Source organism: Camarhynchus parvulus, chromosome 11, assembly GCF_901933205.1.
Source record: "Camarhynchus parvulus chromosome 11, STF_HiC, whole genome shotgun sequence".
Lineage (NCBI taxonomy): Eukaryota > Metazoa > Chordata > Aves > Passeriformes > Thraupidae > Camarhynchus > Camarhynchus parvulus.
Genome location: NC_044581.1, coordinates 7,735,054 through 7,748,584, shown reverse-complemented (window position 1 = coordinate 7,748,584; position 13,531 = coordinate 7,735,054). Strand labels below are relative to the sequence as shown.

Genomic DNA, 13,531 nt, shown 5'->3' with positions numbered 1-13,531 from the left:
TGAGCAGTGGCATCACCAACTGCTGGGCTCAGGCTGGAGGGATTGTGCTGGGGCTCTGCTGCTGGGCATCCAGGCTGGCACGGGGCCAGGTCCTTCTGCCCCAGAGAGGGGATGTTAACCACAGCTGGGGGCTGGTGTCTGGCCCAGGAGAGGAGGGGAGAGCAAAGCATCTTCATGGCCCAGCAACCCTCTCATTCCCTTTCCCTCCTCTCCTGACCCCACCGATGCCCAGGTTTGGGTGCAGGCAAAGGCACAGTAGACAGGGCTATCGGAATAAAACCACCAAGTAGATTTGATGCATGATTTTTATTGACTTTAAAAAAAACAGTTGGTTTAAGACAGTTGTGTGCAGAAGTACCCACGTACACAGAGGCTACGGGCCAAGCTGCCTGCCTTGCTCCTAGCCCTAGCTTGGAGCACTGGTCTCTTCCTCTCTCAGTGGGGCAGGAGGTGCTCGGATCAGGTACTGTGTGATGCTAACAACCTCTGCCAGGTGTGCCAGCCCAGGCACCTCCTCCCTGCCTGCCCCCTGCCCGTAGCCTGTGCCTACAGCTCCTCTATGTACAGTACAGTGGTGCGCCGGCCGTGCAGCACGCGCCTGCCTGCGGCCGCCCTGCCAGGGAGACACAAGTGGTCGCCAGTCCTAGTGGGATAGCTTAAATAAAAAATAATAATATAATAATAATTAAAACAACAGAGAAAAGGGGAGCAGGGGAAGGAAGTTAGCAAAACAAATACTGTCAGGGCAGCCAGGAGCCGCAAGCGCGCCTGACGCTGGATGCCAGTGCTGTGCTGCTGGAGGGTTTGGTACCTGGGTTTGGTACCCATTGTCACTGCTCACCCCGTGATTGTCAGGCCTGGCCCTGCTCAGCTGCAACAGGAGCTGGTCCAGCCTCACCACACTGGATTTGGCCTTTCTAGCCATCGGCATGGTGGCCTGGATGTGTCCCTCTCTCCCAGCAGCGCTGCCCAGCTAAGATCCAGTGTGGTGCGAGGAAGGAAGTGGGTACAACTGCCAGGTACATCGGCCACGTCCCTGCCGCCAGCACGGGCACAGCCAGGCGTCACTGATGGGAGATGGTCAAGGCACTCATTGTTGCTCGTGGTTTTGTGGTTTTGAATTTTCTTCCCCATTAAAAAAAAGCCACAAAACAAAAAATCAGCAAAAAACACCCAGGAAGGTGGAGAGCAGGGCTTGCAACAGCCTGTGTCCTGTGGCTCAGGGCAGCCTGTACCAGGGTGGCTCCACTTCTACAGACCAAAACCCACCACAAAACTCAGGAGTTTAAATCCCTGTGGACAGAAAAGCTGAATTTCCCCAACCTGGGGCTGCTGATTTGCCTGCTCCAGGTGACCAATCCACACCCTCATGTTTCACAATTGAAGAGAAACCTCAAAAAAATAAAAGAAAACCCTGAAAAACAACCAAAGCAAAGTGGAGAAACAGAGGCTGCTACAGAAAAGCCAGATAAAAAAGGGTAAAAAATCTCCAAGCTCAAAAAACCCTACAGTGATTGTTCCTCAAATTAACTATTGCAACCAGCAAGGCAGCATGGGCAGAGCTTCCCCAGATGGGCACTGCCCCACAGCCCCTGCTCCACTCTCAGCACTGGCTGTGCAGGCAGAGGGTCCCTCTCTGGGGGACTTTTTCCATGGTTGCCTTTTTATTAGGCTTTTCAGCATCTCCTAGAAAAAAAACCCCACCTGATTGACCTAAAGAAAGTGGTTTTAATGACCTCTGGGGAGGCAATTTCCTTCAGCATCTCCCCATCCCATGTCATAGGCTGCCTGTCCAGGCCAGGAAGCCCTGGGGACCCTGAGGGCCCCGGTTGTACCAGACTGGTGTAAACCAAGCACCACCCTGGCAAAAGGAGCTAAGACTTTGGAATTTCAGCTTCTCACCAGAGCTGTTTAGAGCAACACAAAAGCAAAAGCGCAGTTCACTCACCCACTAATCTCTGATCTGTTTCTTCCCAGCCTGAAAGCAAAGGAAATCCTGTCTCCTTGACCCTGCTGCATCCCACAACCCCTTGAACATCCTACAATTGCTTGCCGAGCTCAGCCAGAGTGACCAGGCTGCTGCTTATGTAGGTTTCTTATCTGCCACCTGTACAGTCATTCCTGAAATCTGTCCTGCCCTTCCCCAGTCCTCAGGTAGAAGAGCAGGGATGCTGCACCCCGAAGTTGAGATTCCTTTTCATCTCTCTGCACAGCTATGCCAGCAGTTGCCAGCCTGCAGCAGAGTATCAGCAATGGTTGGCTTCCCGAAGCTTCTGGCTCCCCACCATGGATCTGTGTGCTGGGCCCTGCCTCCGTGCCAGGAGCCTTCCCTGGAGAAACAACAGCATCAGGTACGCCAGGAGGGGTAAAAGAAAAATACCAAAATAAAGGAAAAAAGAAGCAGCTGGTTCCACTGGTGAGGCTGCGCAGCTGCCACGGCTCCCTCAGCCCCCTCAGCCTGGACTCGATGCTCGAGGGGCTCCCCAAAGTCACGCGGCTCCGGGGCGGGGGCGTTGTCTTCTTTTAAAAAGAGCAGCATTTGGTTTGACTGTAGAGAGATGCAAGGCGGCCACCCCTGCCGCCTGGTCAGTCGCTGATTGTGTTTATAAATCCTTTCTCAGCTGGGTTTCTTAATAATAATAATTAAAAAAAAGCAAAAAGTCTCCTTTAGCTGTGAACCTGATTGGCTGCTGGAGGCACCAAATGCCACCACGGTGGCTCTGTCAGCACTGCAGAACTGTGCTGCCCATACGTGCTCCCTGCCTGAGGCCACCAGGGAGTCCCTCACCCTCTGCCCCTGCAGGCAGCAGGACCTGCTGGAGCAGGAAGCCAGAGACTCAGCCCTCAGTTTCCCCGGTAAACCTCGATCTTGCTGGTTTTGGCCAGCATGTCGATGATGTGTGCCTCGAAGTCAGCGTCGTGCACCCCCGTCTTCCGGAACTCGCCGGCGTAGCGGTTGTTCTCCCAGTAGTGGTGCCAGTTCCCCCGGCTGTCAGCGCCGAACCCAAAGACGTTCACCTGCCGTAGCAAGGGAGGGACTGAGCCAGAACCCCCCACCAGGCTGGGACACGCTTGTCTCAGCAACCACTGCACTGCTGGGTGGATTTTCAAAGGTGCCCATCCTCCTGCACAGCCTTCCCACCCCTCAAGGGTGCCCATCACTGTGGTGTCAGGCAACCATAGTGACTGCTGCAGTTTGACCCAAAGAATCCACCTCCTTCCTTAACCCTGCAAGGTTCAGGACCTCAGCAAACCCCTTCCATGCCAGCCAGGAGCTGAAGGAGACATCACCCACCTCATCACAGACATGGAGGGCAAAGAAGAGCACCAGCATGCCAGTGGAGGGGTAGCGCCCGTGGTGTTCCGTCCAGCGGTCGTGGATGTACTTGAAGAAGGCAGGATTGTAGATCTGCACCTGGGAGAACAGACCAGGGTGAGCACAGCGGCCCCAGCCATGCTCCCTTTGGCACCAGGACCCCATGAAGGAGCACTGGGAATGCTGGGGAATGATGAGGTGACAGAGGCCATGGCCATACAGGTGCCCCTGGCAGTGACAGGGATGAGCCCCACATACCTTTTCTTTGTCCACACGCAGAAAAGGCTTCACAGGTGCATATGTGCTGGGAAAAGAGCGGAGAGGCAGGTGAGTTCTTGGGTGTCCCATGCCCCCAACTCCAGCCTGAGTTGCCAAGGGGGGCTCTTGGAGGGAGGAACAAATGAATCCCCATTACTCCCAGGGGAGCTGTCCTTGAGCTAGGTGAGCCACCGGCCTGGTGCTGCCAGTGCCCACTGGGTACTTACAACCTGATCTGGCCAGTGGAGAGGGCACTGGCGATCCAGAGCAGGTCCAGGGTTTTGAAGGGCACGAGCACAAAGCTGACATTGGCGGGCAGGTTCTTGGCACTCTCGGGATACATGAAGTGGTGTGTGGTCCGACCACCCACATCGCCCTCAAAGCCCACTGTGGGGGCCTGGTTCATCCTGGGGAGAGAGCAGGGAGGATGACACCACTGTCCCAATGCCCCCTGCCTTGCAGATGACATGGGGGATCCCCATGAGAATGCTGAATGCTGCCAAGGAGCAGCTTCCTACCCAGGGGAGAGGGCAAGGCTGCACTCACTCCCACTCATCCCAGCACCTGGTGGTGCCAGCATCACCCCACGTCCCTGCACTGCCTGGGTGGGCAGGGCCCTGGCAGTGCTCCCTGGCCCCCCTCACCGCATGACGAAGTCGTGCCCGTCGATTTCCGGGCCGTAGCCGGAGCCGCGCAGGTTGCCGGAGTTGCCAACCACGGCGCAGCGGCGGCAGCGGCGAGGGTCACGGGAGCGGTACGGATCCTCGCCCGGCACGATCTGGAAGAGCTTGCTCAGGACCTCGTGGGTGTTGTGGGACTTGAACTGGGGCTGCAGCATCTGCAAGGAGGGAAGGAGGGCAGGGGGCAATCAGCCAGCGCCCCGCTCCTTGGTGGAGGAGAAATCTGTGCCCCCCGTGCCAGAGCACACCGTGGCACTCTCGTGCCTGCGCTCACCATCCACCACCTCTGGACGTCGGGCGGTAGGTCCATGTTCTCCTTGGTCCACACTGGGGACACGGTGCCGTCATAGCGCCCATCAAACCAGTCGGTGGCTCCGGGCTCCTCGGCCGGGCAGCGGCGGCAGGAGCAGCCCCGGGGGTACGGCCCCCCTTTGCTGAGCCGCTGCATCCCGGCATAGCCGGGCACCAGCTTCACCCGGTGGATGCCGCCCAGCCCGCCGGGGTCCAGGTAGGCGATGCTGTGATGGGAGTAGGTGAAGAGGAGAGACATGACGAAGACGAGCAGGAAGGCCGTCGAGAGGAAGCAGAAGCGCAACGAGCACTTCATGGTCGTCGGGTGGCTGAGCCGGGGACGGCGCCCGCTCCGGCACAGGGCGCGGGCATAGGGCGCGGGAGGGCGTCAGCCGGCCAGCGGGGCTCCCTGCAGGAACGAGCGCTGTAACTCCCTGCGGCGGCGGTGTGGGGAGGGGGATGTAGAGCCTCCCAGGACCCCCCACACCGGGCTCCTACCTGCTGGGCTGCAGCTTTCCATCCGCGTTGTCCGGCCGCGGCGAGGGCCCCCGGTGGCTCCGCGTGCCAGGCACGGAGCATCTGCTGCGGGGTCCGGCACAGCTCGGCGCGCCGGCCTCAGCCGCGGCACCGCGCCCCGGCGGCTCCTCCCGGTCCCGGCCCCGGCTGGCGCTCGGCTGCGACGGTGCTCATCATCCCCGGGGTTTAGCTGATCCGCTGGCACGCTGCCCTCAGCCGCTGGCTCGGGAACGCGGCCACCACCACACCGGCCTGGAGCGGGAAGAAGGGGACGGCGCGTCAAAGGGTGGCGATACAGACAGCGGAGAGGGGCTGCGCCGAGCAGGCGGAGGGCGCTGGGGGCTGAGGACTTTATTCTCCACTGAACGCCCTAAAATTCCTCCCAGCGCGTCCCAGGCACGGGGCTGCAGGGTACGAGCCATACCCGAAGGGGACAAGCCGGCGCAGGGAGCTGAGATGCCGGCATCGCTATCCGCGCCTGGGGAACTCGCAGCAGCTCCCGGACTGTGCCCTCCCTGTCCCTGCCAGACAAAGGCTCAGCCATGAACTCGCCTCCGGAGCCGAACAAGCGGCTCCTTTCTGTAGGCTAAATTGTCCTTCTCTATCACGCCATAAGCAGCCCCTCCAAAACCCTCCTCGCCGGCTGCCGCCGCCGCCGAGACAGCCGGGAAAGAGCCGGGAAGCAGCGCTCCGCAGCCTGACGGGCACCCCGGGCACGGACGCTGGCACTGTCCCCCCCGAGTGGCAGCGTCCCTTGGGGAAGGTCACTCGCCCGCTCGTGATCCTGGCGGGTAAAAATAGCCAGGGCAGAGGTGCTGGCGCCTGCGCCCGGGGAGGGGCGGGAAGAGCGGCCAAGCCCCCCGAGCAGGGGGTGGGCAAAGCCAGACAGCGCTCCTTGGCCGAATCAAAGAAAAAAAGAAAAAAAAAAGGGCTGAAAATCCCCTTTTAACCCAGTGACTGAGCTGGAGAAGGGTCCAGAATCCCAAGGGTTTGGAGATATGACCTCCCCTCCAGGCCTTTTTGGGAGGGGGTGACCCCGCCCCGAGGCAAAACCCTGCAGAGGCATCACCTCCACGGCTCAGCCCTGGCCCCAGTTAAGCCAGTGCCGAGGCCGGCAGCAGTAATTAGGAGCTGGCAGGCACCACGATGCTTCTTCCCTAGGAAAAAGTATCTCCTGGAAAAGGCTGGCTTGCTTTCCAGGAATAGACTGCTAAGCCCCCAAAAACCTCCTTGTTGGGATGGGAGGCGAACATGGACCCCAAAGGCTCCCCCAGCCCATTGCACTGCCAGGCACGGACACCTCCTGCCCAAACCCTGTCAAATATTTGTTCAAGTGGGGACAGTCTTTAAAGGAAAGAGCCAAAAACAGAAGGCACATCCCGGTTCAGGTGTTTTCCTGGGCTCTGGCAGGGAATTTTAACACGCCTACATGGCACACGCATGGCCAGCAGTGACTGCAATCAGTTCCTTGGGCTGCTGCCAGCGGAGAAAGCAGGGTGGTTGTTCAACAGAGGGTTTTTGCATTTAGGGAGTTTGGGATAAAGCCAGTAAAAAGCTATAACACCCCCGCCTTCCCCCCCCCAGATGCAAAACGCTGGAAAGATTCGTAGGTAAAAGGCAATTTTGGGGCTTTCTTCAGCTATAATATGGCAGGGCCACCAAGCAGGATGGGCTGATCCCCCTCCCCTGCTCCCGCTGCTTGCCATCCCACGGGGCTTTTTAAAGGCTAAAGGAAATGAGCTATCACGTGCTTGTGTTATTTTTGTTCCTGGTGAAAGGGGGAAAATCCCTTTCCGGCTCCCCAGCCCAGCCTGGTCCTGCCTGATGCATCCCAGCCCCGACACCATCTGGAACACAGTTTGTACGGCCCCCATCCTGGGGCCTCCTGGAGCTGCCCCCGACCACAGAGGGGGAGGAAAACCCCCCTCCAGCCCAGCTCATGTGCGGTAAAAGAAGCCTTAAATCCCAGCGGCTGGTTTGAGTCATCATTTTCCTAGCAGGAGCTGGCAGCTATTTCCATCTGCACTGGTCCTTACAGCCCCCAGCAGGGACAGGGCACCCACACATACAAACACACCCCAGCAATATCCATGCCCTCCCTGCCCAATCCTAATCCAAGCTGCCTCCACAAACAAAACCCCACTTGCAGGAGCTTTTTGCACCAGATTTGGATGTTTCCTTCTTAAACTAATAAGGGATTTCAGGATTTCTTCTGTGGTGAGCAAGCTTGGCAACTCATCGATGCCACTAAATACCCTTCCATTCCCAGATTCATCCCCAGGATCCTAAATTGCCTCCTGAGGACCATGTACTCATCAAACACAAGTTTCTTTTTGATTGCAGGAGATAATGAAGCGAGGCTATTAAAAGGTCCTGGGAAATTGCTCTGCTGCTTTTACAGGTGGATGGTTTTTTCCAATCATATAATCTTTCATTTCAGGATGAATGCTGGAGCGATGTGACCGACAGCCCCAGGGCCTGGAGGATGCCTGCCCCTTCCCTGTCAGACAGAACACCATTGATACATCTCCACTCGGCATCTTCAGGTCTCCTTGGCTTTGTTTGATCATTTCTAAGATATCCTGGGGTTGTTGGCATGAATTTCCACGCCAGTAAATGGCAGGGTGGGGAAAGGAGGGAGCTGTCACTGGGAGATGGGATGTCACAGTGTGTGGGGCAGGGAGACAAGGGGAGTGGAGGAGCAGTGGCAGCACTGTCTGCACTGGCTGCTGCTCTTCCCAGGGATGAATGGTCTGAAAATCCTCCCAGGAGTCTTCGGGAAATGCCACCCTGTGTGACCAGGGGCTACTCGTCCCATGGTCCCTGTGCAGAGACATCACTTCTGCCACCACCAAGCCACTGACTGGATGTCAGAGTGGTGCATGGAGTGGTCCATCTTGCAGGTGAAGGAGGGGGAAGCACACGGGGCCCCCTTGGACTGGACTGGCATCTCTGCCATGGGTGGAAAACCTGAGAATTAGGGTTGGGGTTTTTTGGCAGGGAAGGAGCAGATCTGAGTCGGGTCTTCTCCACCTCCTTCAATGCCAGACAGAAACAGCGAGTGGTGACCCGTCCTTGTTTCAGGCACGACTTCAGTGAGCAGGATTACTACAAAAAGTCATAAACCTTTCAAATTTCTTTCTGCCCATGGCCCAAGCAGTGCCAGAGGCTGCAGCCCCTGGGCAGAGGGTGAGGAGCCGTTTGCCCCCGTGGGGCCGTCAGCTCGCATTAGCGGGGAACAGCGCGCGGGAAGCACCGGGGGCGGCGCGGGCAGGGACACAGCCTGTCCCTCTGCATCACTGGGCTTCCTCAGCCACAGCAAGGCTTGGCAAGAAAAGTGCAGTTAATTAAGGAGGTCCTTTCCTGCTTCACCCATCTAGAGGGATTATATTTTCCCCTTGAGTTTTTTTTCCTCCCTGGAAGCTGGAGGGGAGAAGGAGCAGGGAGCAGACCCGGTGTTGGCACAAGGACATTTCTCCCTGCCATGGGGTGATGCCATGAAGAACTGATGGCTGGCACCAGACACGCACCAGGTATTAAGAGAAGAAGCCAATTTCATGCATTAAGCCATCACCACATCCCAACAGCAACGAGGACCTGGTAAGTAATTCTTCATCCTTTTAATTAATCATACTCCTATCAGCCAGCTCAATCAGCTAATGGAGCCAAGTTAATTGGGTTTCCCATGTTTTAAACCCAACTTGCACCCCTGGCTGCCAGTGGCAGCAATTCCAGCCTCTCCTTGTGTCTGGCTTCCAGAGGGGTTATTTCAGGCTCATCCCTCAGCGCTGGGATAGGGCCAGGAAAAAGCGTGGAGGCCAAATCTCCAGCACAGAGCTGGGATGGAGCCAGCCATGCTGAGGCCATTTCCTATGGGATTTAGGGATGCAGGGGAGTGCCAGAAGTGGGAAAACAGAATTGAATGCTCCCACCCTTGCTGGTAGATGGGCCTGCAGGGACTGGTCCAGCAGCATCTCAAACCCCTTGGCTCAACCACAGTGTGACCCTCAGGGAACTGCACCAGCCTGAGCACCCTGTGCTGCTCAATGGGGCAAGGCTGGGTGGGCACTCTCCCCCCAAAACTCACACTGGCAGAAGCACCCAAGGCAGATGCCCATCCCTGCAGCTCACATCCCATTGGGACTACCCAGCTTGTGTGGCTGATGTCCCTGAGCATTCTCCAGTGCCATTTCCCCCACCCTCTGCCAGCCATTCTGGGTCTCCCCAGGGGGAACAAGGGACCCTGCACTCCAGGGGTGTTGATAAGCCCAAGGCCATGCTCACAGCACGGCCTTGTCAAGCTCTGCTCCCTGTGCCAGGAGCAGCAGCTCCCTCCTTGAAGCAGGACAGGCAGGGAAGGGAGTGGAAATCTCCCCCCTGATCCTGAATGCCTGCGGAACTGAGGCAGAGACAGCCCAGCTGCTCTGCACCTCAAGCACGCACCCCAGAACCCCCGGTTTGCACCAACTCAAGTACCAGCAGCTCAGGTACCACACAGCTGGGTACCACTGAACCCTGGGTCAAGCACCACCACACCAGGTGCCACCAAGCTGAGTCCCACCGAGCAGCCAGGTTTGGCCAACCAGCCAGCAGAACAGAGGAGGCAGAGTCTGGGTCTTGCCACCCACCACTGCCCGCTCCTCTCTCCCATCTTTGCCCCAGCTCCCTGTGCAAAGCCATCTGCTCCCATGGGGAGCCAGCTCCCCACTGCTGGCCACATTTCTGCCTCACCCTCCCACAGCTGCAGCCTGGGGTCAGCAGGGTCTGCCTGGCCCCCCTTCCTGCCTGCTGCAGCAGGGCTGCACCCCACAGACACCCCTGAACCAGTCTCCCTGCAGCCTCAGCTGCCTGTGAAGATGAGGCCACACCGCAGGCAGCCACCACAGCCCCTGGGAGGGGCAGGGCCCCTGCTCTCCTGCCACCACCAGCATCCGGAGCTGCCAGCAGCACCCTGAGCCTCCCTGCCGCTGGGAAGGAACCACTTCCCCTCCACACTGCTGCTGTTTTTACCAGCCTGGACCCATTAGGTTCATGCCTGATGCCTCACCAGGAAAATATGTGCAGGAGTGCTGGACAGGCGGATGCTGCAGCAGGAGGCTGTGGCCCTGTGCCCGGGGAGGGCAAGCTGGGACACGGGGCCCTGCACCTTCCTGCCTTCCTCCCTGGATCTCACCTGCACCGAGAATCGCAGGTGGTGGAAAACCAAAGGTTCTCCTCTGGCTTTTGAGGGCTGGTTGATGGGTGGTGTACCCACAGCTGCCCTCTCTCCCCTGGGGAACAACCCAAGATGAGAACTGCAACCTCGGCCCATAAAACCACCCTGGTTTGCTCTGCCTGAGAGAACATTGAACTCGTTAGGGAAATTGCACCTATGAGATTTCATCACAAGAAAGTTACAAAAGGCTCCCCGGGCCGGAGGGCATCAATTCCAGCACAGCCCAGTTACAGCCAAGAGCTCCCATTAAATGTAGAATTAGAGCAGTTCCACTGGCGAGAGCCCCTGATTTCTCTCCACAAGCTGGGGCTCTGCTCAGATACCTGGGGAGAAGGGGGAGCATTTGCAGCTTCCTAATTAGCCCAATTACTGCTGCAGATCAAAAGTCCTTTGCTGGGGACACAGTTGCACCCGGAGCAAAGTGACTGCAGCTTGTTCTGGTTTCCCAAGAGCAACTGTTGAGGGTGTTATTGTAGAGCTCAAACACTGAACTATCCATCCCGTAAGGAAAAAACTCTATACATCACACACACACACACACACGCACACACACACACACACACACACGCACATATAAATTTTTATACACATTCACCACTCATCCGTGTGCAGTTTCAGGGGTATCTTTGGGAACTTTGCCTTGGAGCTGGGACCCAAATCACTTGCACTTTCCAAAAAAAGCTTTTGGAAGATGTCAGTGGCAAAGAGCGACATGAAGCCAAGAGATACCCCGGAGCCCAGGGCAGAGCCCAGCAAGGCAGGCAGAGGAGGTTCCCAGCCTCTCCCATCACATCCCAGCCCCGCGGGGTCAGGCGGGCTCTGATAAATCCTGGCTCATGAAGAAGCATTGAAGCCGGCCAAGCCACTGGAGAGCAATTAGCAGCTTGCAATCGTGCAAAAATGAAATGCAACGGGAAGAGATTAAAGCCATCGAGCTGCCGGGACCTCGGCGTGCCAAACGGGGCGGCATCCGGCGTACCAAGAGCCCGCAGCAAAACCACCGAGCCCTCGGTGCCATCGGAGCCTTTCCCCAAAAAGCGGCACTTTGGAGCTTGTTTGGGCACGAAAATCCGAGCGTTCCCGCAGCCTGCGGCAGCCGGGGCTCTCCCTGCCCGCTCTCCCCGCCTGCCTCCGGCGCCGGCGAGGCGTGGGCGGCGAGCGGAGCGCGCCCCGCCGTTCCCAAGAACCGCCATGAGCTCCTCGCAGGAGAGGGAAGCGCTTTGGACAGGCAGATGCCGCACACAACCAACCGGCAGCGGGGCCGCTGTCGCTGCCAGATGGGGACAGACGGACAGGCAGACGGACGGACGGACAGACAGACGGGCACGCGCGCCCGAGGGGGGGCGGCGGGCAAGGCACCCCCCAGCCCAACCCTCCCCGCTGAGGCCGCGACTTCTGCTTCTGACAGAAGGGGGAGAAAAGGGAAGAAAGGGAAAAGCAAACCCAAAGCGCTGAGGAACTTCCCGCTGGCCCTCACCGCCTTGGCCACGGTGCGGCCGGGGCGGCTGCTCAGGGAGAGCCTTTCCTAGCAAAAAGGAGAGCCTTTTCCTAGGCAAAACTGCCTTCACCCGCTCAGAGCCAACGCGTCTTCCCGGAGGAAGGCTCAGCAAGTTTTGGGGTTTGCTGTGATTTGATTTCCCCAGCATTTTCATTGTTTTTATCATTGTTGGCAGCAGGCGGGGACGTGGCCCTTCCTCCAGCCTGAGCCTGCACGCTGCCCAAGTGCCATCCTCCCCCCAGCATTTTCCTGCTGGCATGGGAAGCCCTCACTCTAGGGAAATATTTGCGAGATTTGGAATAAGTGCTCTGACTCTGCAGCTGGAGCCTGAGCAAGCCTTTCCTTCCCCCTGCGCCAGCAGCACTGAGGCCCCCGGCATATGTGGGGACCCCTTGAATCGCCAGGCTCTGAAATACGGGCTCCGGTGTCAATCCCCCTCTGGCAGCCGTGCTTCAGCCAGGGAAACACCCTGAAACAATGGGACAGGCACGCCGATGAGATCTCACACCAGTGCCCGCCTCAGTGGCCCCACACACACAAAGAAGCAGGCAAAGGACATCCCTGCTCGGTGACACAGTTTTCTACCCTGTCCCCAGGGACGCTCAGGCTGTTTGCGAAATCCTGGCTGCCACTACCCATGCAATGGATGCCTTGTGTCACGCAGCCATGTGTCACACCGCTGCTGAGGGACCGTGCACACCGGCACTGGTGGGGACTGGGGCCACTCGCTGCCAGCCCTCCCACCCTGGTCCCCCGGCTCTGCCCCCAAGATCCCAGGGCACACGGCTGGAGGGGAGCAGCTCCATCAGCCCCGACAGCCCTGCCAGGGCCAGCATCCTCCCCGGGGCGAGCACATCCTGCCCGGGCAGTGCCCTGGAGCTGCTCCCCGAGCTGCACACCGCGGCTGGGGCCAGCACACCTCCCTGGCACCGCACCGCAGGGCCCGGGCCAGCATTCCGGACCGGCGGAACCTCCCGGGTCCGAACCCAATGCAACCCGGCTGGATGCTCCCGGCAGCCAGCACCCAGCACCGGGAGCAGCACCCAGAACCTGCACCCCGGATAGGGGACAGCACATCCTCCCAGGGCTGTTCAGCACCCACTGCTCCCCGGGGGGATACTCCCAGCCCCGAGACCTGCACCCAGCCCCGGGAGTAGCAACCGGGACCACCAAAGCGGGGATGAACCCGACGCATCCCGTGTGGGTGCTGCCCGAGGCCAGCTCCCAGCCGCGGGACCAGCCCGCAGCAGCGGGGCAGCTCCCGGGCGAGCTCCCCGCCGCCGCCCGCTATCCCCGCCGCCTCCCCGGGACCGGCATCCCGAGCCGAGCCGGGCCGTGCCCGCATCCCCCGCCTGGGGCCCGCTCTCCGCCGCCGTACCTGGCTCAGCTCCGGCATGGCCCCGCCGCCGGGCTCACCCGGGCCCCGCCGCCACCGCCCTCCGCGCCGTGCGGAGCCGTGCCGCGCCGTGCGGGGAGGGGGGGAAGGGGGGACGGACGGGCCCGGCAGGCTGGGAGATGTAGTTCTGGGCCGCCCTGCGGGGCTTGTGGGACTTGTAGGAGGCGAGCGGGGCCGCCTGCGCCCACTCTCCTACCGGCATCTCAGGAATCCACCCCGGCGCCCAGCCCGGGACTCACCCCGGCACATCGGCACCCCCAGCCCGGTGCCCAGCATCGGATTCCCGGTATTCAGCCACCAGGATTCACCCCGGTACCCACCCGGTGCATCGGCAGCCCCCTGAACACCCCCGGTACCCAAT

At 59.4% G+C, this 13,531-nt stretch overlaps 1 protein-coding gene across 2 annotated transcripts; it reads right to left on the bottom strand.

The window, feature by feature from the left end:
- Positions 1 to 300: 300 nt before the first annotated feature.
- Positions 301 to 13,254, bottom strand: ST3GAL2 (ST3 beta-galactoside alpha-2,3-sialyltransferase 2). Of its 2 annotated transcripts, none has more exons than XM_030956221.1 (8): positions 13,153 to 13,254; positions 5,044 to 5,313; positions 4,529 to 4,954; positions 4,219 to 4,412; positions 3,802 to 3,981; positions 3,575 to 3,620; positions 3,296 to 3,415; positions 301 to 3,018 (listed from the first exon to the last, which is right to left on the bottom strand). In XM_030956221.1, exons 3-8 carry the CDS (start codon positions 4,859 to 4,861, stop codon positions 2,845 to 2,847), a joined length of 1,047 nt encoding a protein of 348 aa, XP_030812081.1. In that variant the 5' UTR covers positions 4,862 to 4,954; positions 5,044 to 5,313; positions 13,153 to 13,254; the 3' UTR covers positions 301 to 2,844. The 2 variants fall into 2 exon arrangements, with proteins under 2 accessions (XP_030812081.1, XP_030812082.1); XM_030956222.1 differs by lacking the exon at positions 13,153 to 13,254 and adding an exon at positions 5,486 to 5,626.
- Between the last annotated feature and the right edge of the window lie 277 nt (positions 13,255 to 13,531).